The 25,811-nt window shown below is 49.1% G+C and overlaps 1 protein-coding gene across 1 annotated transcript in view; it reads right to left on the bottom strand.

Moving 5' to 3' along the window:
• Positions 1-18,620: 18,620 nt before the first annotated feature.
• LOC139240295 (multiple epidermal growth factor-like domains protein 8) overlaps positions 18,621-25,811 on the bottom strand; it is a 185,787-nt gene continuing 178,596 nt past the window's right edge. Inside the window, exons 15-16 of the mRNA XM_070868758.1 lie at positions 19,538-19,778; positions 18,621-18,688 (exon numbers count right to left, since the gene is read on the bottom strand). Of these exons, the coding sequence (XP_070724859.1) occupies positions 18,621-18,688; positions 19,538-19,778 (309 nt within the window). The remainder of the gene's footprint in view (positions 18,689-19,537; positions 19,779-25,811) is intronic.

Genomic DNA, 25,811 nt, shown 5'->3' with positions numbered 1-25,811 from the left:
CCCCCCCCTTTCCTCCTTTACCATTCTGCCTGTCTTTTCGAAATGTCAATACCCTGGAACATTTAGTTCCCAACATTGGTCATCTTGTAACCACGACTCTGTAATGGCTTTAGATCAAACTCATTTATCTCCATTTGTGTCACTAGTTCTTCTATCTTATTACGAATGCTCCGTGCATGCAGATAAAGAGCTTTTAATTTATTTTTTTAGCATTATTCCCTGCTTTGACCTTATTCTCTGCTGCACTCCTACCATTAAACTCTCCGTCCCTTCCTGTCAAACTCTGCTTATTTTTACCCAAATCGCTTCACTGCTCTATGGCATTGACCTTTCTCTTTAGATATCTAAAATTCCCTCAACTGACCCCATCCTCTGACTCACACCGTCTGTTCTTTTCTGTTACTTTCCACTGAAGAACACCTATTGCAAGAGATGTTATTTGCAGCACACGCGCCTCTTCTTATCTGTCCAGTGAAACTCCCTCATCAGTCTGGTTCCTTTAGTTGCACAGATTTCAGCCCCATCTACCCCTTGTTTTTCTCAAGTTATTCAACTCCTGTCTGTTCAAGGTCTGTGATTCATGCCCTTTCACTGAGGTTTGTTCATCTATTGTCTACGCTGATAAAAATATCAAGCTGATCAGTGTTTTCCCATCAGTCTTTTCGCTAAGCTGCTTACTTTGCCATATAAGCTCATTCTAACTGTGTGTGTATATATATGTGCGGGTGTGTAGAAATGTTAATAAACAAATGAGTAACTGGATGAATATATATGTGCATAAAGAAAATAAGTTTTAATAGACAAATTATTAATAAATTGATTATAATCTTACAATAGGCAGAAAACTATTTCAACTGGCTGGCCTCCCACATTTAACTTTCCGTAAACTTGAGGTGATCCAAAACTCTGCCTCTCTTATCTTAACTCGCATCGATCCCCATTCACCCCCGGTGCTCATTGGCCTACATTGGCTCTCGATTAAACAATGACTTGATTTTAAAATGCTCATCCTTGTTTTCAAATCCCTCCAATGGATCGCCCTTCTCTATCTCTGTAATCTCCTCCAGCCCCACAAACCCCCAAGATATCTGCATTCCTCTAATTCTGGCTTCTAGAGCAACCCTGTTTATAATCGCCCCTCCATTGGTGACTGTGCCTTGATCCTAAGCTCTGGGATTCACTCCCTAAATCTCCCTGCCTCTCTATCTCTCTCTCCTCCTTTAAGACGCTCCTTAAAACCTACCTGTTTGACCATCTGCCCTAATTTCTCCTTATATGGCTTGGTGTCAAGCATTCAGGTTCAGGAGACCACAAGCTACACAGGAGTTCATAAAGGGGAAATTGAAGCTAAGAACAGATAAAGAGGCGGGTCAGACCAACATCTTGTTGTAGTTGAAAATGGGTGAGGAGATGGTGAGTTGTGTTACAACGTTGCATTAGTGGTCATTTTCCAACATTCCATGGACTCTGGATCAGTTCCTATGGATTGGAGGGTAGCTAATGTAATCCTACTTTTTAAAAAAGGAGGGAGAGAGAAAACAAGGAATTATCGGTAGTGGGGAAATGCTGTAATCAATTATTAAAGATGTAATAGCATCGCATTTGGAAAGCAGTGACAGGATCGGTCTAAATCAGCATGGATTTATGAAAGGAAAATCATGCTTGACAAATCTTCTAGAATTTTTTGAGGATGTAACCTAGTAGAGTGGACAAGGGAGAATTAGTGGATGTGGTGTATTTGGACTTTCAAAAGGCTTTTGACAAGGTCCCACACAAGAGATTGGTGTGCAAAATTAAGACACATGGGATTGGAGGTAATGTATTGACATGGATAGATGTAGGAAGCAAAGAGTGGGAATAAACGGGTCCTTTTCAGAATGGCAGGCAGTGACCAGTGGGGTACCGTAAGGTTCAGTGCTGGGATCCCAGCTATTTACAATATACACCAATGATTTAGATGAAGGATTTGAATGTAATATCTCCAAGTTTTCAGATGACATTAAGCTGGGTGGCAGTGTGAGCTGTGAGGAGGATGCTAGGAGGCTGCAGGGTGACTTCGACAGGTTAGGTGAATGGGCAAATGCATGACAGATGCAGTATAATGTGGATAAATGTGAGGTTATCCACTTTGGTGGTAAAAACAGGAAGGCAGATTATTATCTGACTGGTGACAGATTAGTAAAAAGGGAGTTGCAACGAGACCTGGATGTCATGGTACATCAGTCATTGAAAGTAGGCATGCAGGTACAGCAGGCAGTTAAGAAAACAAATGGCATGTTGGTCTTCATAGCGAGAGGATTTGAGTATAGGAGCAGGGAGGTCTTGATGCAGTTGTACAGGCCTTGGTGAGACCACACCTTGAGGATTGTATGCAGTTTTGTTCTCCTAATCTGAGGAAGGATATTCTTGCTATTGAGGAAATGCAATGTAGGTTCACCAGACTGATTCCGGGGATGGCAGGACTGACATATGCAGAAAGACTGGATCGACTAGGCTGATATTCACTGGAATTTAGAAAAATGAGAGGGGATCTCATAGAAGCATATAAATTCTGACAGGATTGGACAGGTTAGATGCAGGAAAAATGTTCCCGATGTTGGGGAAGTCCAGAACCAGGGGTTATAGTCTAAGGATAAGGGATAAGCCATATAGGACCAAGATGAGGAGAAACTTTTTCACCCAGAGAATTGTAAACCTATGGAATTCTCTACCACAGAAAGTTGTTGAGTATAGTTCGTTGGATATATTCAAAATGGAGTTAGATGTGACCCTTCCGGCTAAATAGATCAAGGGGTATGGCAAGAAGGCAGAGTGTGGTATTGAAGTTGCATGATCAGCCATGATCATATTGAATGGTGGTGCAGGCTCGAAGGGCCGAATGGCCTGCTCCTGCAAATATTTTGCGATTTTCTATGTTCTCTTTTGCCTCCGAAGGACAGATTATTATAGACAAAACCATTCAAAGGGGCCCCCAGATCAGAACCTATTGATAGAGTTAGAATGACAGAGAGATAGAGAGAAGCAGAGAGCAAGAGAGAGTGTTAGATACACTAAGGGTCACAACACAACAAACACAGACTATACCGAGTAAGAAGCTCTGTTCATGTCAACTAACTTACTGGAAACAAGGATTAAAACATGTGAATCATTGCTTTTCTTGGTATAACTGTTCTCTGCAGAGCAGGCATAATTCCCAGTGTTTTTAAGCTCTGCGCTTTGTATCACATGGCTGGGTTTATAGCTCAATGTGTCTTGATCGTGCATCCACCTGAAGTTACAATCTGGAACAGACTGAGTGTCACAGAGCAGAGTCACTGCTGTACCCTCCTTCAGGTAGAGGAGGATTTGCTGGAATGCATAATGAATGGTTTTCTAGACCAATATGTCAAGGAACCAACCAAGGGGTAGGCCATCTTAGACTGGGTGTTGTGTAATGAGAGAGGATTAATTAGCAATCACGTTGTGTGAGGCCCCTTGGGGAAGAGTGACCATAATATGGTGGAATTCTACACTAGGATGGAGAATGAAACAGTTAATTCAGAGACCATGGTCCAGAACTTAAAGAAAGGTAACTTTGAAGGTATGAGGCGTGAATTGGCTAGGATAAATTGGCGAATGATACTTAAGGGGTTGACAGTGGATGGGCAATGGCAGACATTTAGAGACCGCATGGATGAACTACAACAATTGTACATCCCTGTCTGGCATAAAAATAAAAAAGGGAAGGTGGCTCAACCGTGGCTATCAAGGGAAATCAGGGATAGTATTAAAGCCAAGGAAGTGGCATAAAAATTGGCCAGAAATAGCAGCGAACCCGGGGACTGGGAGAAATTTAGAACTCAGCAGAGGAGGACAAAGGGTTTGATTAGGGCAGGGAAAATAGAATACGAGAGGAAGTTTGTGGGGAACATTAAAACGGACTGCAAAAGCTTCTATAGGTATGTAAGGAGAAAAAGGTTAGTAAAGACAAATGTAGGTCCCCTGCAGTCAGAATCAGGGGAAGTCATAACGGGGAACAAAGAAATGGCAGACCAATTGAACAAGTACTTTGGTTCGGTATTCACTAAGGAGGACACAAACAACCTTCCGGATATAAAAGGGGTCAGGGGGTCTAGTAAGAAGGAGGAACTGAGGGAAATCCTTATTAGTCGGGAAATTGTGTTGGGGAAATTGATGGGATTGAAGGCCGATAAATCCCCAGAGCCTGATGGTCTACATCCCAGAGTACTTAAGGAGGTGGCCTTGGAAATAGCGGATGCATTGACAGTCATTTTCCAACATTCCATAGACTCTCGATCAGTTCCCATGGAGTGGAGGGTAGCCAATGTAACCCCACTTTTTAAAAAAGGAGGGAGAGAAAACAGGGATTATAGACCGGTCAACCTGACATCGGTAGTGGGTAAAATGATGGAATCAATTATTAAGGATGTCATAGCAGCGCATTTGGAAAGAGGTGACATGATAGGTCCAAGTCAGCATGGATTTGTGAAAGGGAAATCATGCTTGACAAATCTTCTGGAATTTTTTGAGGATGTTGCCAGTAGAGTGGACAAGGGAGAACTAGTTGATGTGGTGTATTTGGACTTTGAGAAGGCTTTCGACAAAGTCCCACACAAGAGATTAATGTGCAAAGTTAAAGCACATGGGATTGGGGGTAGTGTGCTGACGTGGATTGAGAACTGGTTGGCAGACAGGAAGCAAAAAGTAGGAGTAAATGGGTACGTTTCAAAATGGCAGGCAGTGACTAGTTCTGTGCTGGGGCCCCAGCTGTTTACGTTGTACATTGATGATTTAGATGAGCGGATTAAATGTAGTATCTCCAAATTTGCGGATAACACTAAGTTGGGTGGCAGTGTGAACTGCGAGGAGGATGTTGTGAGGCTGCAGAGTGACTTGGATAGGTTAGGTCAGTGGGCAAATGCATGGCAGATGAAGTATAATGTGGATAAATATGAGGTTATCCACTTTGGTGGTAAAAACAGAGAGACAGACTATTATCTGAATGGTGACAGATTAGGAAAAGGGGGGGTGCAACGAGACCTGGGTGTCATGGTACATCAGTCATTGACGGTTGGCATGCAGGTACAGCAGGCGGTTAAGAAAGCAAATGGCATGTTGGCCTTCATAGCAAGGGGATTTGAGTACAGGGGCATGGAGGTGTTACTACAGTTGTACAGGGCCTTGGTGAGGCCACACCTAGAGCATTGTGTACAGTTTTGGTCTCCTAACTTGAGGAAGGACATTCTTGCTATTGAGGGAGTGCAGCAAAGGTTCAGCAGACTGATTCCCGAGATGGCGGGACTGACCCATCAAGAAAGACTGGATCAACTGGACTTGTATTCACTGGAGTTCAGAAGAATGAGAGGGGATCTCATAGAAACGTTTAAAATTCTGATGGGTTTAGACTGGTTAGATGCAGGAAGAATGTTCCCAATGTTGGGGAAGTCCAGAACCAGGGGTCACAGTCTAAGGATAAGGGGTAAGCCATTTAGGACTGAGATGAGGAGAAACTTCTTCATCCAGAGAGTGGTGAACCTGTGGAATTCTCTACCACAGAAAGTTGTTGAGGCCAATTCACTAAATATATTCAAAAAGGAGTTAAATATAGTCCTTACTACTAGGGGGATCAAGGGATATGGCGAGAAAGCAGGAATGGGGTACTGAAGTTGCATGTTCAGCCATGAACTCATTGAATGGCGGTGCAGGCTCGAAGGGCCGAATAGCCTACTCCTGCACCTATTTTCTATGTTTCTAACCTCGGGGGAGTTCGGATGTACTCTGGAGTCATTGGAGTTGATGTGAACATCAGTACAAACATCTTGACCATACTATGACCAATTGGAATTGAATAGGTGTCTTCGTCGGGACATTCATTGTTTGTAACCAATCGATGGAAAACAGAGAGCTATTGCAATAGGGCCTGTCCTTTCTCACCCTCTCTTGATGACCAATTACATGCAGCAGACTCGAGATCGCCGAAGGTATGCTCCACAGCATTATGTGCCCAATGTAAGATGCGCCAGACTGATGAGGAGGACCAGACGTTACACCTCCCGTAAGTACAGGGAGAAGCAGACTTACGTTCACTTGCCCGACACCACCTGCCTTCGGTTATCACTGAGGTATGCCAGCTCATAAGAGTGTAAGAGAAAAGATAGCCATCCGTGTCTAACTAAAGAAATAAAGGACGTATCCAAGGGCAAACAAAGTGGCCAAAACTAGTGGGAAGACAGAAGACTGTGAAGCTTTTAAAAGAAAGCAAAGAATGACTGAAAAAATTATTACGAAAAGGAATATAGACTATGAAAGTAAACTAGCACAACATAGAAAAAACAGATAGCAAGAGTTTCTGTAGGTATATAAAAAGGAAAAGAGTGGCTAAAGTAAAGTTGGTCCATTAGAGGACGAGATCGGGGAATTATTAATGGGGAACATGGAGATGGCAGAAACTCTGAACAAATATTTTGTATCAGTCTTTATGGTAGAGGACACTAACAATATTCCAACAGTGGATAGTCAAGGGGCTATAGGAGGGGAGGAACTTAACACAATCACAATTACTAACAAGGTGGTACTCAATAAGATAATGAGACTAAAGGCGGATAAATTCCCTCAACCTGATGGCTTGCATCCTAGGGACTTAAGAGAAGCAGCAGCAGGGATATTGGATGCATTTGTTGTAATTTACCAAAATTCCCTGGATTCTGGGGAGATCCCAGCAGATTGGAAAATTGCAAATGTGATGCCCGTATTTAAAAAGGAGGCAGACAAAAAGCAGGAAACTATAGACCAGTTAGCCTAACATCTGTGGTTGGGAAAATGTTGGAGTCCATTATTAAAGAAGTAGTAGCAGGACATTTGGAAAAGCATAATTCGGTCAGGCAGAGTCAGCATGGATTTATGAAGGGGAAGTCATGTTTGACAAATTTGCTGGAATTCTTTGTAACAAACAGGGTGGATAAAGGGGAACCCGTGGATGTGGTGTATTTGGACTTCCAGAAGGCATTTGACAAGGTGCCACATAAAAGGTTACTGCACAAGATAAAAGTTACGGGGTTGGGGGTAATACATTAGCAAGGATAGAGGATTGGCTAACTAACAGAAAACAGAGAGTCGGGATAAATGGTTCATTCTCTGGTTGGCAACCAGTAACTTAGTGGGGTGCCGCAGGGATCCATGCCGGGACCCCAACTATTTCCAATCTATATTAATGACTTGGAAGAAGGGACCGAGTGTAATGTAGCCAAGTTTGCTGACAATACAAAGATGGAAGGAAAATAAACATGTGAGGAGGACACAAAAAATCTACAAAAGGACATAGACAGGCTTAGTGAGTGGGCAAAAATTTGGCAGATGGAGTATAATGTTGCAAAGTGCGAGGTCATGCACTTTGGCAGAAAAAAAATCAAAGAGCAAGTTATTATTTAAATGGAGAAGAAGAAAGATTGCGAAGTGCTGCAGTACAGTGGGACCTGGGGGTACTTGTGCGTGAAACACAAAAGGTTAGTATGCAGGCACAGCAAGTGATCAGGAAGGCCAATGGAATCTTGGCCTTTATTGCAAAGGGGATGGAGTATAAAAGCAGGGAAGTCTTGCTGCAGCTATACAGGGTATTGGTGAGGCCACACCTGGAATACTGTGTGCAGTTTTGGTTTCCATATTTACGGAAGGATATACTTGTTTTGGAGGCAGTTCAGAGAAGGTTCACTCGGTTGATTCCGGAGATGAGGGGGTTGATTTATGAGGAAAGGTTGAGCAGGTTGGGCCTCTACTCATTGGAATTCTGAAGAATGAGAGGTGATCTTATCGAAATGTATAAGATTATGAGGGGGCTTGACAAGGTGGATGTAGAGAGGATGTTTCCACTGATGGGGGAGACTAAAACTAGATGATATGATCTTAGAATGAGGGGCCACCCATTTAAAACTGAGATGAGGAGAAATGTTTTTCTCTCAGAGAGTTGTAAATCTGTGGAATTCGCTGCCTCAGAGAGCTGTGAAAGCTGGGATATTGAATATATTTAAGACAGAAAAAGACAGTTTCTTACACGATAAAGGGATAAGTGGTTATGGGGAGCGGGCAAGGAGTTGGAGCTGAATCCATGATCAGATCAGCCATGATCTTATTGAATGGCGGAGCAAGCTCGAGGGGCCATAAGTCGTACTCCTGTTCCTATTTCTTATGTTCTTATAAAGGGAGATCTGCAGCCTGCCAGCACCATCAGTACTTCACTGTCTGTCGAGGTCAAAGTCACCGCGGCACTGTCGTTCTACGCGTCGGTTCTTTTCAGGCCACAGCTGGCGACATCTGTGGTCTGTCTCAGCATGCCACACATTGGTGCATTAGACAGGTCACTGAAGCCCTGTATGCACGCAGGAGAGACTTGATCAATTTCCCCATGATCAGGGAGGCACAGAGTGAGAGGGCTCTAAGATTCTCCAGAATTGCAAACTTCCCCAAGATGCAGGGAGCAATAGACTGTACGCTCATCGCAATGCGGGTACATATTCAGGATGCAGAGGTTTTCAGGAACCGCAAGGGATTCTGCTCCCTCAATGTCCAACTCGTTGTCGACCCCGAGCAAATTATAATGGCAATGAATACTCAATTTCCTGGTAGCATCCATGATACTTGCATCCTGCGTCAGAGCACAGTATCTGACTTGTTTAACAATCAGCCACAAGGTCAATGCTGGATGCTTGGTGACAAATTATATGGCCTCGCCACCTGGCTGATGACCCCCCTGCATGACATCCACACTGAAGCCGAGAGGCGATACAACGAGAGCCACAGAGCTACTCGCAATATCGTGGAGAAAACCATTGGAGTGCTTAAGCAGCGCTTTAAATGCCTGGACCACTCAGGAGGTGAGCTCCAATACCACCCTGAGCAGGTAGCTCAATTCGTGGTGGTGTGCCCCATGCTGCACAACTTGTCTATCAGGAGGGGACAAGAATTGCCTGATGAGTCTGACAGTCCACCTCACCAGAGAGAGAAAGAGGAGGACAAGGAGGCGGACGCTGACATCAGCCCACACAATCAGGCTGATGCTGAATCCATGCTCCCACCCCCCTGTAGACCGCATGAAAGGGCCCATGGTGTCATGATAGCTACAAGAGCCTTACATCAAGAGCTCATCAATGATCACTTTACCAGAAAGAATATTGGTGTTATTTACAAGGCTGGCACACTGCTGGGTGTGCAGGTCATACAGCAATGGTGGGCATCACCTTGTTGACAGTTAAAGTTTAAGTTGATTGAAGTTAAGTGTCATTATACCCTTTGATGTTAAGGAATCACCAGTGTGTAACAGTGCAGTTATCTAAGCCAATGTGCTACAAGGTTTTGTTAAATAAAACAGATTTAAACCGAACATTTGTCGAAATCATTAGTATTTCTGTAAAAAACAACCCTTTCCCCCCCACCCGCTTCTCCTCCCATCTCTACCCCTTCCCCTTCCCCTCCTGACTCCAAGCCGCCTGGCAGAGGAGCTCCTCAGGCGATGCTTCATTGGGGGGGAAGATGGCCGAACCGCTGCTTGGATGGATACGGGAGAGGACGGGCCCGAGGTGGGAACGTGCTCTAAGCTAGCAGCAAGATGTTGCTCCTGGCTCTCATGTGTGGTTGGCAATGGGGGTGCGGCATCTTGGGGTGAGTGCCATGCTCCGGGACTACTGGGAGCCCTCTGCCACCAGTGTTCCTAGCTCCCAGCTCCAGGGCCTCCACCATCCCTTCCATGTTATATCTTATTTGTTGGACAAAAACTCGGTGCCAACTATGTTCTTGGTGCTTCGTAGTCTTTTTGCTGCTGGTGAATCACCCTTGTGCTTCCCACAACAACCAAACAAGCACACACCACACCCACACACGCTTTCAGTCCCTCTGAGCTCCCTCGCTCTCTGTCTCCTCTTCAGCGCATATCATGATGACCCTTGACCTCCTGAATCGCAGGAATCGAGTGTTGCCATGCCGTTGCTAAGGACGGCAACACTTTACGGCAGAAGGTCAGCGAGATTTAACGCGACCGCCATTTCATATCGCTCGCGGTAACGTCCATTTTAAAAAATGGAGTCTAGGTGCTTTGATAAAGGGCGAGAAGCTGGCGATCTGAAAACCCATTTTTACCGCCTACGCCGGAAATAATTTTTGGGCGATAAGTACAAAAGTGGAAAATCTTTCTACATATATATATATATATATATATGCATGCAGTTACAAAATTGTTCATTGATACTTATATACACACACATATATTTGTAGATTTAGGGTTAGCTTCCAACACAACGTAACCAGTTTAGCGAAAATACTGCTGGAAAAAACACTGATCAGAGTGACATTTTTATCAAAATAGACTGTAGCCGAACAAAGCTCAGTGAAAGGGCATTTATTCACAGTCTTTGAAAAGAGAAAAGTTAATAACTTGAGAAAAACAAGGCGTTGGTGGGGCTGGAATCTGTGCAACCATATGAACCAGACTGATGAGGGAGTTTCACTAAAGAAGGGCCCCATGTGCCACAAATAACATCTCTTGGAATAAATCCAGCAGTTGCGATCTGTTAAAATGTCTTTTGACAGATCGCACGCATTGCCGGGAGAAGGGCCTTCGCGGGCGGAGATTTGGGCTATTTGCCCAACTCCTGCCCAGTGAATGTCCTTCGAACTCTTACACCTGGTAAAAGCAGACTCGAGGCCTGCTTTTACAAGTGAATTTTAAAAGATAGAAAAATTAAATTTCATCATTAATTTTTATATTAAAAACCCTGTCCATTAAGGTATGTTTAGTTTTAACCCTATTGAAACAGTTTTGAAACATTTTCCAAAAAATCAATTTTTTTCCTAAAACATTTAATTTAATTCAATAACAATTCATTTTAAACATGTAAGGTGTTTTTTTTCATTTATTCTGTTGTATTTCTGAGTTTTGTGGGGATTTGTCATTGATAGTAATGGGAGCTCATACAAACGGAACTCAACATTATTATGAATGAGAATATTACATTGTGATTGGTGGTCCAGGCCCACGTGATCCCAGGATGCGCGTATATTCCTGGGATGCGTCAGCCCATACGCTGGGCAGCGCATCGGGCCTCGGACCAGAAGTGTTCATTCCTCCGGGACCACCAGGTACTTTCATTTTTTTAAAATAAGACCACAATTTTTGGCCCATTGTGTACAAAGTTCTGATAGCTCAATTCGAGCAAAAAGATTTGAGGGTACAAATTTGTCTCAGGCATCGTGCAAAATAGGCGACATTGCATTGGCTGCTTTGTACACAGGAAGATATTGAACTCCATTGAAGGCAACGGTCGTGAATATCAGCTGGGGCAGGCGGGCACTTTGATACCGCCAGTTTCACATTAGCACTTAAGATATATTACTGCCCCTAATTCTTTCAACTGACAGGTCACTATGTCACGGCATTATGTCATCATTTACATAATTCATCCTTGACACTATGGGGGAGAAATTCAGGAGCATCCCATTTGGGACACTAAATTTTAAAAGTTGAAAAAATGAGCTACAGGCGCTAACCATTTTTAACTTTTAAAAAGTTCGGGGTTAGCGTTCCAGGAAGAAAGTGGAGCACTAAATCAAGTGCTCCATTTCCTTCCTGGAGCACAACTGGACTGAGACGGTGCGGTACAGCGCTGCCGCGTTTGTAGGCTCCTGTCCTCCTTGATAGGGAAGGGCCATCGCTGCAGCTCTGCAAGGGAAGAACTTCCCTCTCCCGATGGCAGCCGCGATCAGGCCCGATCAGCACGATGCACTTCAGCAGAGTCCCGGGCTGAGCGATTGCTGGTGAAGACCAATGTAAAAAAACAGAAAAACAGCATTTTGGAACTTTTTTCATTATCTCGGCCACCCCATCTTTAAGTATCGCCCGCGAAACTCCCGGCCTCCCAATGAATGCCTCTTGTAGCTGCCGGTATTTTTGCCTGGTGAAGCTGCAGGGGGCGGAATTGAAGTTCGGGGCAGGGCGCTGCTGGGGCGATGACATCACACTCACCAGGCGATGGAGATTGGGGCGCAACGCCCTAACGCCGCCGCAAACCTCCGGCTGAATATGGCAGGGGTCAATGTTATTAAGTGCTGAGCAGCCCTTTATCGCCCCCCGGAGGCAATAACAGGAGACGCTAAAAGGCCAACTTCTCGGTCTATGATTTAAACATACCAGTGAGATTTTTAAAATCCTATTGCTACAAAAACACTATCCGATGAATAAACATACGCATAGACTGCACAATGATTCAGGCTCGTTCTAAGTGCAAATATTGTTTCTGAGTCAATTCTTGAGGGTCCATGGCCAGCCAGTGGCTCAGTTGGACAAAATTTTGACTCTGAGTCAATAGATTACGGGTTCAAATCCCACTCCAGAGATTTGTGCAAGTAATCCAGGCTGGCACTCTCAGTGCAATACTGAGGGAGCGCTTCATTGTCCGAGATGGCCTCTTTCGGATGAGACTTTAAACAGAGGTCCCATCTGCCCTCTTGGGTGGACGTAAGAGATCCCATCATCCTATTTCGACCAAGAGCAGGGGAGTTCTCCACAGTGCCCTGACCAATAGAAACATAGAAAGTAGGTGCAGGAGTAGGCCATTCGGCCCTTTGAGCCTGCACCACCATTCAGTATGATCATGGCTGATCATGCAACTTCAGTACCCCATTCCTGCTTTCTCTCCATACCCCTTGATCCCTTTAGCCGTAAGGGCTACATCTAACTCGCTTTTGAATATATCTAACGAACCGGCCTCAACAACTTTCTGTGGTAGAGAATTCCACAGGTTCTGAGTGAAGACATTTTTCCTCATCTTGGTCCTAAATTGCTTACCCCTTATCCTTAGACTGTGACCCCTGGTTCTGGACTTCCCCAACATTGGGAACATTCTTCCTGCATATAAATTGTGCAATCCCGTCAGAATTTTATATGTTTCTATGAGGTCCCTCAGCCAATAGTTATCCCTCAACCAACATCACTAAAACAGGTATCTGGCCATTATCTCATTGCTGTTTGTGGGATCTTGCTGTTCACTGCCGCGTTTCCCACATTACAGCAGTGATTGCTCTTTAAAAGTAATTCATTGGCCTGAAAGAGCTTAGGGAAGTCCCAAGGCACGATATAAATGCAAGTTCTCTCCTCCTTGGCGCAGCACTGAGAATGGATGGTTGCAGTTATGTGGATTATATTGTGACAGCATCATGAAGATTTCTTGTGATCAATTTTTGTAGTGAAATCGAGCACCGGTTCGAAAAATAGAGTCTGCCAAAGCTATCACAGGAATTGTCCCACTACATTTAGCATGACTCTGCCTACAGAGACAAGAACAATTCTTCCTCCTTAATAGGTAAAGTAATTTGCATCCACCACGTTAATCCGGGATGCTCTGGGGAATGAGAGAATAAAATCACCAATAGACAGGGATCATAAACAGCGGTTTTATGACCTGCCATCTACAGAATATTGCCTTATCACCAGGACTGACGTGCAATGTCTCTAGTCTTTGAGCCTTTCGATAGAGGAGGCCAGACATTCAGATGGTCTTTGCCTTTTGCTCTGATATTGGGGCAGTGAGCAGACATGGCCAGGTTGCCATTCGTTCTCTAGCTCCTGGTTGCTAACCTGGGTGAGTTCAACATTTCATCCCATTCCCCGGCACAGGAAAATTGCCACACGGGCAAACTGCCCACCGTTCTGCGGTTACTCGGTGTGTTTTCTCCCAAGTTCAGTTCTTACAGACCGGGACGTATCCCTCGCATTGGTTATACGTCTAATGGTGGGTATGTTACACATGAAAGCAATGGGTAACTGACAGTCCTCTCTGTTCTTTATTCCTTACAGAACTCGCTTTAACGCTTATTGTTCCTGAGAAGCCCATTGACAGCACTCCCGGGAACTCTGTGTATTTTCTGGTCAATTCCCAGATCTCGGGAAGTTTCTAAACAATGTAGACATTCAATTCCAGCACTTTAATAGCGAGAGGAGAGGGATCTCATGTAATAAAGGCAGAGCAGAGCTAGTCAGCACCTGTGGGACTTGATTTGCTCCGAAACTGCTCATATACCTGGTGACGAATGACTTGTGACACAAATAAAATTAAGATAGTTTATGAACAACCCTCTCCCCACAAAAAGCTTTCACTTACCAAGTACATGCAGAGTGATGGTTGCTGTTGCTTGACTGCCAGTGTTTGGAAACATGCTAACAGTGTACTCTCCACTGTCCGAAACTGTCACTGACTTCAGCAGGAGCGATCGGTTCAGGAGGAATAACTCAGTCCGTGTTCTGTAGTCATCAGTTATAACCTCAGATATACCAACCCACTGAACAATACTTGTCTCCCCAAAATCCCAGCTCCCACTCTGCACCCCAGCTGATGGTCGCAGGCAGGGAGTTAGTGCAATACTGTCCATTTTGTGCTGTGAGCAAGTCGAACTTCTTTCTATCAGCAAACCTGGATATGTTACATTTGACCCCCTCTGCATAGATAGATAGATACATAGATAGATAGATAGATAGGTAGATAGATAGATAGATTTTTGATTTCTGAGCAAATATCTGCGCACTTGAAGTTATCCCGATCCTTCCGCCCATTCAAGTTGTAGTGAAGTAATCGAGCTGAATATCGGGCAGGGAGTATAACAACAACTTTGCATTTATATAGCACCTTTCACGTAGTAAAACGTCCCAAAGTGCTTCACAGGAGCGTAACCAAAGAAAATTTGACAACAAGCCACATAAGGAGCTATTAGGATAAGTGACCAAAAGCTTGGTCAAAGAGGTAGGTTTTAAAGAGCACCTTAAAGTAGAGAAAGGTAGAGAGGGAATGAGGTTTAGGGAGGCAAATACAGAGGTTAAGGCCCAGGCAGCCGAAAGCATGGCGGGAAATGGTGAAAGAAAGACTGGCATTTATATAGTGCCTTTCACGGCCTCAGGATGTCCGAAAACCAATGAAGTACATTTTGGAGAGTTGTCACTGTTGTAATGTGGGAAACGTGACAGATAATATTCGCACAGCAAGCTCCCACAAACAACAATGTGATAATGACCGGATAATCTCTGATGTTGATCGAAGGATAAATACTGACCAGCACACCGGGGATATCTCTCCAGCTCTTCTTCAAAATAATGTCGTGGGATCTTTTACGTCCACCTGAGAGAGCAATCGGATCCTCGGTTTAACATCTCATCCGAAAGGTGGCACCTCCGACACTGCAGCATTCCCTCAGCACTGCACTGGCGTGTCAGCCGAGGTTGTTGTGTTCAACTCTCTGGGGTGGGACTTGAACCCACAACCTTCTGACTCAAGGGGCGAGAATGCTACCCACTGAGCCACGGCAGAGCGATAAAACTAGGGGACGCGCAAGTCGGTAAACATTGGAGGAACGTAGAGAGCGTGGAGGGTTTGGAAGACTGGAGGAGGTTACAGAGATAGGGAGGGACTACCGCTCAAGTTGTGGCTCGTTGTTTATCACTGAGGTTGTACTTACACTCGATTTGTCCACCGTAGGTAGAGTGGCATCGTTCTGGATTTCTCGAATCATAAAGCGCTTTGGCATGTCCTGAGGTTGTGAAAGGCGCTATATAAATGCAAGTTTTTTGGTGGGGGAGGTGAGTACTGGGGAGTCGAGGAGTGAGATATAAACTAATCAAATGACATGTGGAGGAGGGGAGGGAATAGAGCCAAATGACAAAAAAAACTTAATTGGCTGTAAAGCACTTTGGGACATCGTGAGGTCATTAAAGGCGCTATATAACTGCAAGTCTTTCTTTTTTGCGGGGTGAGTACTGGAGCGGGGTAGAGGGAGTGAGCCTTTCCTTTCAATTGTTTTTCCTTTATAATATTCTTGTCAAGCGCCTTGAGACATGTTTTTCGATTTAAAGGCTCTGTATAAATACAATTTGTTGTTGAAATCAATGGGACAAGTCCAAGAAAAGCAGCACAGGAGGAACAAAGAGGACACATAAAAAAAAAGAGCATCAAAGTATACAACTCCCCAGTCGAGAAAAGGCTTTATAAAACGGGCTGGGAGGAGAAAAAGGTGGAGATACGAGGCAATAAAATGGGTTGCATGGGGAGGGTGGGAGCGGAGCAAAAGGGCGCGAACGAAGAACCAAACGAACAGCCGGCCGGCCACGTGCTTAACGGTTTTAACGTTCGACAGGACCGCGCGCGGCCCAATGCAGCCAGGCGATTGGCGGAGCCCGGAGCTCGCGGCGAAACGGGGCCGCCCCCCGCGGGTGGATCCAAGCAGGGGCCGAGCGAGGTGATAAAAAGGGCGGCGAGCAGCGGGCGTCGACGGCAGAAGCAGGAGTGTGGAGACAGCGAGGGAGCGGCTGTCCGCTTCCTTCCACGACATTAGTTTGCCCTGTCGTGGACTCCGGACAATTATTTTTTGGGGGGCCTGGAACAGACTGGATTTTTTTCTCCCCCCACCCCCATCCTTTCACCAACAATTTTGCGAATTGGTAAAATTGTCCCAAAAGTTAAAAAGTTCCCTTGTGACACCTTTCTCTCAGCACCAAAAGGTAATGGAGCCAAAAAGTCTGGTATACCATTACAATTTTTTTTCATTTTATTTATTTGTTCCTGGATGTGGTCGTCACAAATCTGCCATTTATTGCCCGTCCCTAATTGCCCTTGAGAAGGTGGTGGTGAGCTGCCTTCTTGAACCGATGCAGTCCGTGTGGTGAAGGTGCTCCCACAGTGCTGTTAGGGAGAGAGTTCCAGGATTGTGTCCCAGCGATGAAGAAACGGCCGATATATTTCCAAGTTGGGATGGTGTGTAACTTGGAGGGGAACTTGGAGGGGATGGTGTTCCCATGACATTGTTCAACTCTGGCGAGTGCCAAACCAGATGTGATTCCTGGGCGTGAGATTTGTCTTGGGTGCTAGCGAATCAGCAGCATGTTTTTCCCCTATTCCCTCCCGCATTGGATGAATTTCATTCCCAACATTGCAGCATTTCTGTTGATTATGGCTGTTTTTGTGCACTGAGAGCTTTCCTCAACCGGGAGTTTGCTTCATATTTGGCCTCGGAATTTATTTACGGAATTTGGGTGAGGTTCTAAGGGGGATTGACAGGGTCGATGGTGGGAGGTTGTTTCCCCTGTCTGGAGAGTCTAGAACTAGGGGGCACAGTCTCAGGATAATGTATTCACTCGGAGGGTTGTTCACTCGAGAGTCTTTGGAATTCTCTATCCCAACGGGCTGTGGCAGTTCAGTCGCCAAGTATATTTAAGGCTGAGATAGATTTTCGTTAAGGGGAATCAAGGGATATGGGAATCGTGCAGGAAAGTGGAGTAGAGATCAAAGATCAACTATGATCGTATTGAATGGCAGAGCAGGCTCGAGGGGCCATATCTCCTGCTCCTAATCCTGACGTTCTTATGAGGTGCAGTTGCCTGTCGCACCTCCAAAGGGACCTCAGCCAACAGCTGTAGTCAATTTAGAGCGGCCTCCTTCACTGGCAGTGGCACTCAGACAAGTCCCAGGAGGGGGCCGATAGTAGTGTGGCAGCAGCCCTCAAGAGGGCTGTGGAGCCTGAAGGATCAACACCGTCTCCTCCTCATGCATTAGGCTGACCCAATTCTGGCCCATTGAGTTAAGGCGGATGGATGGAGTTAGGATATAGATGAGCCATGTTTTCATTGAATGGCAGAACAGGCTCAAGAGGCAGAATGCCCAACTCCTGTTTCTATATTCATGTTAAAAAAGAATATGGGTCTATTCTCTGTCTTTCAAGTTCTCAAAGAAATAGTGCTTCAAATTCATTTTTTCATCAATTGTTTGGTAAACAAGGGAGCCAAGTTACACATAGCAAAGTCCTATAAACCGGAGATGTACTATGTGACCCGAGCATCTCATATAAACAAAATATCCGCCTTGACTCAATGGGCCAGAATTGGGAATACAGGGCATAATTTCAAAATTTGTAGATCACACGGAACTCGGAAATGTAGTAAAATGTGAGGAGAGTAGTAAAACATTTTAGGAGGACACAGACAGACTGGTGAAATGAACAGACATTTGGCAGATGAAATTCAACACAGAGAAATGTGAAGTGATGCTTTTGGAAGGAAGAATGAGGCAAGGCAGTGTAAACTAAATGGTACAATTTTTAACAGAGTGTAGGAATAGAGAGACCTAGGGATGTATGTATTGTAAGATTATAGACAATTTACTAATTTTTTGATTAACACTTAATGTCTTTCTACAGATATATATATGTATGCAATTACTAAATTGTTTATTAATACTTATATACACACACACACATCTGTGTAGATTTAGGATTAGCTTACGACACAATGTAAACAGCTTCGCGAAAAGATTACTGGGAAAAAAACTGATCAGAGTTACATTTTTATCAGAATAGACTATAGTTGAACAAAATGCAGTGAAAGGGCATGAATTCACAGACCTTGAAAAGACAAGAATTATTAACTTGTGAAAAACAAGGCGTTGGTGGGGTTGAAATTTGTGCAACCATAGGAACCAGACTGATGAGGGAGTTTCACTAAAGACGGGACCATGTGCCACAAACCCGGCACTTGCGATCTGTCTAATTGACAGATCGCACGCATCCCCGAGAGAAGGGCCTTTTGTGGGTGGAGATTTGGGCTATTTGCCCAACTCCTGCTCAGTGAATGTCTTCAAACTCTTACACCTGGTAAAAGCAGACGCAAGGCCTGTTTTTATAAGCAAGTTTTAAAAGATAGAAAAGTTAAATTTCATCACTAAATTTTATATTAAAAACCCTGTCCATTAAGGTATGTTTATTTTTAACCCTATTAAAACAGTTTTAAAACATTTTCAAAAAAATTTTTTTTTTTTCCTAAAACATTTAATTTAATTCAATTTCAATCAATACACTCCTGGGATTCATAAGCGCATTGCGGCCTCGGACCGGAAGTGTTCGTTCCTTCGGGACCACCAGGTGCTTTCATTTTTAAAAATCCAACCGCAATTTTTGGCCCATTTTTTGCAAATTTGTGATAGCGCAATTCTAGCAAAAAGATTTGAGAGTACAAATTTGTCTCAGGCATTGTGTAAAATAGGCAGCATTGCATTGGCTGATTTGTACACAGGCAGATATTCAACTCCATTGAAGGCAATGGTAGTGAATATCGGCTGGGACAGATGGACGCTTTGATACCACCAGTTTCACACTAGCACCTAAGTTATATTATTGCCCCTAATTCTTTCAACTGACAGGTCACTATGTCACGGCATTATGTCATAATTTACATAATTCATCCTTGACACTATGGGGGAGAAATTCAGAACCGTCCCATTTGGGGCACTAAATTTTAAAAGTTGAAAAAATTAGCTCCGGGCGCTAACCATTTTCAACTTTTAAAAGTTAAAATGTTTAAAAATCAAGTGCTCCACTTCCTTCCTGGAGCGCGACTGGACGGAAGCAGGGCGGTAAGTGAAACCCTGCACACTGGGCAGTGCAGTGCTGCCATATTCGGAGGCCCCTGTCCTCCCTGAAAGGGAAGGGCCATCGCTGCGGGCTCTGCAAGGGAAGAACTTACCTCTCCCCGACGGCAGCCGCGATCCAGCACGATGCACTTCAGCAGAGTCCCGGGCTGAGAGATCGCTGGTGAAGACCAATGTAAAAAAATAGAGAAACAGCATTTTGGAACTTTTTTCATGAGCTCGGCCTTTAAGTATTGCCCCCAAATCTCCCGGCCTTCCAATGAACACCTTTTGCAGCTGCTGGTATTTTTGCCTGGCGAAGCTGCAGGAGGTGGAATGAAGTTTGGGGCCAGAGCGCTACCGGGGCAATGACGTCACACTCTTCAGGCGAAGGAGATCGGGGCGCAACGTCCTACCGCCGCCGCAAACCTCCCGCTGAATATGGCAGGTGTCAATGCTATTACCACGCCTGGTCATTACGTGTTTAGCGCCCTGTATCGTCCCCAGGAGACAATAATGGGAGGCGCTAAGGCCAACTTCTAGGTCTATGATTTAAACATACCAGTGGGATTTTTAAATCCCATTGCTACAAAAACACTATCCGATAAATAAACATATGCATAGACTGCACAATGATTCAGGCTCGTTCTAAGTTCAATTCTTGAGGGTCCATGGCCAGCCAGTGGCTCAGTTGGACACAATTTTGCCTCTGAGTCAGTAGATTACGGGTTCAAATCCCACTCCAGAGATTTGTGCAAGTAATCCAAGCTGGCACTCTCAGTACAATACTGAGGGAGCACTGCACTGTCGGAGGTGGCCTCTTTCTGATTAAACAGAGGTCCTGTCTGCCCTCTTGAGTGGACAAAAGAGATTCCATTGCCCTATTTCGACCAAAAGCAGGGGCGCTCTCCCCAGTGCCCTGACCAATATTTATCTCTCAAGCAACATCACTGAAACAGATTATCTGGCCATTACTCCATTGCGGTTTGTGGGATATTGCTGTTCGCTGCTGTGTTTCCCACATTACAGCAGTGTTCACATGCCTGACACAAGATTCCCAAAGCAAGCGCTCTACTCGGAACATCTAGGTCGGATGGAGTGAGGTCGGGACCCAGGAGCGAGGTCGGATGGAGTGAGGACGGGACCCAGGAGCTAGGTCGGATGGAGTGAGGTCGGGACCCAGGAGCGAGGTCGGATGGAGTGAGGTCGGGACCCAGGAGCGACGTCGGATGGAGTGAGTTCGGGACCCAGGAGCGAGGTCGGATGGAGTGAGGTCAGGACCCAGGAGCGAGGTCGGATGGAGTGAGGTCGGGACCCAGGAGCGAGGTCGGATGGAGTGAGGTCGGGACCCAGATGCGAGTTCGGATGGAGTGAGGTCGGGACCCAGGAGCGAGGTCGGATGGAGTGAGGTCGGGACCCAGGAGCGAGGTCGGATGGAGTGAGGTCGGGACCCAGGAGCGAGGTCGGATCGAGTGAGTTCGGGACCCAGGAGCGAGGTCGGATGGACTGAGGTCGGGACCCAGGAGCGAGGTGGGATGGAGTGAGGTCGGGACCCAGGAGCGAGGTCGGATGGAGTGAGGTCGGGACCCAGGAGCGAGGTCGGATGGAGTGAGGTCGGGACCCAGATGCGAGGTCGGATGGAGTGAGGTCGGGACCCAGGAGCGAGGTCGGATGGAGTGAGGTCGGGACCCAGGAGCGAGGTCGGATGGAGTGAGGTCGGGACCCAGGAGCGAGGTCGGATGGAGTGAGGTCGGGACCCAGGAGCGAGGTCGGATGTAGTGACGTCGGGACCCAGGAGCGAGGTCGGATGGAGTGAGGTCGGGACCCAGGAGCGAGGTCGGATGGAGTGAGGTCGGGACCCAGGAGCGAGGTCGGATGGAGTGAGGTCGGGACCCAGGAGCGAGGTCGGATGGAGTGAGGTCGGGACCCAGGAGCGAGGTCGGATGGAGTGAGTTCAGGACCCAGGAGCGAGGTCGGATGGAGTGAGGTCGGGACCCAGGAGCGAGGTCGGATGGAGTGTGGTCAGGACCCAGGAGCGAGGTCCGATGGAGTGAGGTCGGGACCCAGGAGCGAGGTCGGATGGAGTGAGGTCGGGACCCAGGAGCGAGGTCGGATGGAGTAAGGTCGGGACCCAGGAGCGAGGTCGGATGGAGACAGGTCGGGACCCAGGAGCGAGGTCGGATGGAGTGAGGTCGGGACCCAGGAGCGAGGTCGGATGGAGTGAGGTCGGGACCCAGGAGCGAGGTCGGATGGAGTGAGGTCGGGACCCAGGAGCGAGGTCGGATGGAGTGAGTTCGGGACCCAGGAGCGAGGTCGGATGGAGTGAGGTCGGGACCCAGGAGCGAGGTCGGATGGAGTGAGGTCGGGACCCAGATGCGAGGGCGGATGGAGTGAGGTCGGGACCCAGGAGCGAGGTCGGATGGAGTGAGATCGGTACCCAGGAGCTAGGTCGGATGGAGTGAGGTCGGGACCCAGGAGCGAGGTCGGATGGAGTGAGGTCGGGACCCAGGAGCGAGGTCGGATGGAGTGAGGTCGGGACCCAGGAGCGAGGTCGGATGGAGTGAGGTCGGGACCCAGGATCGAGGTTGGATGGAGTGAGTTCGGAACCCAGGAGCGAGGTCGGATGGAGTGAGGTCGGGACCCAAGAGCGAGGTCGGATGGAGTGAGGTCGGGACCCAGGAGCGAGGTCGGATGGAGTGAGGTCGGGACCCAGGAGCGAGGTCGGATGGAGTGAGGTCGGGACCCAGATGCGACGTCGGATGGAGTGACGTCGGGACCCAGGAGCGAGGTCGGATGGAGTGAGGTCGGGACCCAGGAGCGAGGTCGGATGGAGTGAGGTCGGGACCCAGGAGCGAGGTCGGATGGAGTGAGGTCGGGACCCAGGAGCGAGGTCGGATGGAGTGAGGTCGGGACCCAGGAGCGAGGTCGGATGGAGTGAGGTCGGGACCCAGGAGCGAGGTCGGATGGAGTGAGGTCGGGACCCAGGAGCGAGGTCGGATGGAGTGAGGTCGGGACCCAGATGCGAGGGCAGATGGAGTGAGGTCGGGACCCAGGTGCGAGGGCGGATGGAGTGAGGTCGGGACCCAGATGCGAGGTCGGATGGAATGAGGTCGGGACCCAGGAGCGAGGTCGGATGGAGACAGGTCGGGACCCAGGAGCGAGGTTGGATGGAGTGAGGTCGGGACCCAGGAGCGAGGTCGGATGGAGTGAGGTCGGGACCCAGGAGCGAGGTCGGATGGAGTGAGTTCGGGACCCAGGAGCGAGGTCGGATGGAGTGAGGTCGGGACCCAGGAGCGATGTCGGATGGAGTGAGGTCGGGACCCAGATGCGAGGGCGGATGGAGTGAGGTCGGGACCCAGATGCGAGGTCGGATGGAGTGAGGTCGGGACCCAGATGCAAGGTCGGATGGAGTGAGGTCGGGACCCAGGAGCGAGGTCGGATGGAGAGAGGTCGGGACCCAGCAGCGAGGTCGGATGGAGTGAGGTCGGGAGCCAGGAGCGAGGTCGGATGGAGTGAGGTCGGGACCCAGGAGCGAGGTCGGATGGAGTGAGGTCGGGACCCAGGAGCTAGTTCGGATGGAGTGAGGTCGGGACCCAGGAGCGAGGTCGGATGGAGTGAGTTCGGGAACCAGGAGCGAGGTCGGATGGAGTGAGGTCGGGACCCAGGAGCGAGGTCGGATGGAGTGAGGTCGGGACCCAGATGCAAGGTCGGATGGAGTGAGGTCGGGACCCAGGAGCGAGGTCGGATGGAGAGAGGTCGGGACCCAGCAGCGAGGTCGGATGGAGTGAGGTCGGGACCCAGGAGCGAGGTCGGATGGAGTGAGGTCGGGACCCAGGAGCGAGGTCGGATAGAGTGAGGTCGGGACCCAGGAGCTAGTTCGGATGGAGTGAGGTCGGGACCCAGGAGCGAGGTCGGATGGAGTGAGTTCGGGACCCAGGAGCGAGGTCGGATGGAGTGAGGTCGGGACCCAGGAGCGAGGTCGGATGGAGTGAGGTCGGGACCCAGGAGCGAGGTCGATGGAGTGAGATCCGGACCCAGGAGCGAGGTCGGATGTAGTGAGGTCGCGACCCAAATGCGAGGTCGGATGGAGTGAGGTCGGGACCCAGGTGCGAGGTCGGATGGAGTGAGGTCGGGACCCAGATGCGAGGTCGGATGGAGTGAGGTCGGGACCCAGGAGCGAGGTCGGATGGAGTGAGGTCGGGACCCAGGAGCGAGGTCGGATGGAGTGAGGTCGGGACCCAGGAGCGAGGTCGGATGGAGTGAGTTCGGGACCCAGGAGCGAGGTCGGATGGAGTGAGGTCGGGACCCAGGAGCGAGGTCGGATGGAGTGAGGTCGGGACCCAGGAGCGAGGTCGGATGGAGTGAGGTCGGGACCCAGATGCGAGGTCGGATGGAGTGAGGTCGGGACCCAGGAGCGAGGTCGGATGGAGTGAGGTCGGGACCCAGGAGCGAGGTCGGATGGAGTGAGGTCGGGACCCAGGAGCGAGGTCGGATGGAGTGAGGTCGGGACCCAGGAGCGAGGTCGGATGGAGTGAGGTCGGGACCCAGGAGCGAGGTCGGATGGAGTGAGTTCGGGACCCAGGAGCGAGGTCGGATGGAGTGAGGTCGGGACCCAGGAGCGAGGTCGGATGGAGTGAGGTCGGGACCCAGGAACGAGGTCGGATGGAGTGAGGTCGGGACCCAGATGCGAGGTCGGATGGAGTGAGGTCGGGACCCAGGAGCGAGGTCTGATGGAGTGAGGTCGGGAACCAGGAACGAGGTCGGATGGAGTGAGGTCGGGACCCAGGAGCGAGGTCGGATGGAGTGAGGTCGGGACCCAGGAGCGAGGTCGGATGGAGTGAGGCCGGGACCCAGATGCGATGTCGGATGAAGTGAGATCGGGACCCAGGAGCGAGGTCGGATGGAGTGAGTTCGGGACCCAGGAGCGAGGTCGGATGGAGTGAGGTCGGGACCCAGGAGCGAGGTCGGATGGAGTGAGGTCGGAACCCAGGAGCGAGGTCGGATGGAGTGAGGTCGGGACCCAGGAGCGAGGTCGGATGGAGTGAGGTCGGGACCCAGGAGCGAGGTCGGATGGAGTGAGGTCTGGACCCAGGAGCGAGGTCGGATGGAGTGAGGTCGGGACCCAGGAGCGAGGTCGGATGGAGTGAGGTCGGGACCCAGGAGCGAGGTCGGATGGAGTGAGGTCGGGACCCAGGAGCGAGGTCGGATGGAGTGAGGTCGGGACCCAGGAGCGAGGTCGGATGGAGTGAGTTCGGGACCCAGGAGCGAGGTCGGATGGAGTGAGGTCGGGACCCAGGAGCGAGGTCGGATGGAGTGAGGTCGGGACCCAGATGCGAGGGCGGATGGAGTGAGGTCGGGACCCAGATGCGAGGTCGGATGGAGTGAGGTCGGGACCCAGATGCGAGGTCGGATGGAGTGAGGTCGGGAACCAGGAGCGAGGTCGGATGGAGTGAGGTCGGGACCCAGGAGCGAGGTCGGATGGAGTGAGGTCAGGACCCAGGAGCGAGGTCGGATGGAGTGAGTTCGGGACCCAGGAGCGAGGTCGGATGGAGTGAGGTCGGGACCCAGGAGCGAGGTCGGATGGAGTGAGGTCGGGACCCAGGAGCGAGGTCGGATGGAGTGAGGTCGGGACCCAAATGCGAGGTCGGATGAAGTGAGGTCGGGACCCAGGAGCGAGGTCGGATGGAGTGAGGTCGGGACCCAGGAGCAAAGTCGGATGGAGTGAGGTCGGGACCCAGGAGCGAGGTCGGTTGGAGTGAGGTCGGGACCCAGGAGCGAGGTCGGATGGAGTGAGATCGGGACCCAGGAGCTAGGTCGGATGGAGTGAGGTCGGGACCCAGGAGCGAGGTCGGATGGAGTGAGGTCGGGACCCAGGAGCGAGGTCGGATGGAGTGAGGTCGGGACCCAGGAGCGAGGTCGGATGGAGTGAGGTCGGGACCCAGGATTGAGGTCGGATGGAGTGAGTTCGGAACCCAGGAGCGAGGTCGGATGGAGTGATGTCGGGACCCAAGAGCGAGGTCGGATGGAGTGAGGTCGGGACCCAGGAGCGAGGTCGGATGGAGTGAGGTCGGGACCCAGGAGCGAGGTCGGATGGAGTGAGGTCGGGACCCAGATGCGACGTCGGATGGAGTGAGGTCGGGACCCAGGAGCGAGGTCGGATGGAGTGAGGTCGGGACCCAGGAGCGAGGTCGGATGGAGTGAGGTCGGGACCCAGGAGCGAGGTCGGATGGAGTGAGGTCGGGACCCAGGAGCGAGGTCGGATGGAGTGAGGTCGGGACCCAGGAGCGAGGTCGGATGGAGTGAGGTCGGGACCCAGGAGCGAGGTCGGATGGAGTGAGGTCGGGACCCAGGAGCGAGGTCGGATGGAGTGAGGTCGGGACCCAGATGCGA

The sequence above is a fragment of the Pristiophorus japonicus genome, chromosome 31, assembly GCF_044704955.1.
Source record: "Pristiophorus japonicus isolate sPriJap1 chromosome 31, sPriJap1.hap1, whole genome shotgun sequence".
NCBI lineage: Eukaryota > Metazoa > Chordata > Chondrichthyes > Pristiophoridae > Pristiophorus > Pristiophorus japonicus.
Note: the sequence above shows the minus strand (reverse complement) of the source record. Positions and strands in the feature narration are given on the sequence as shown.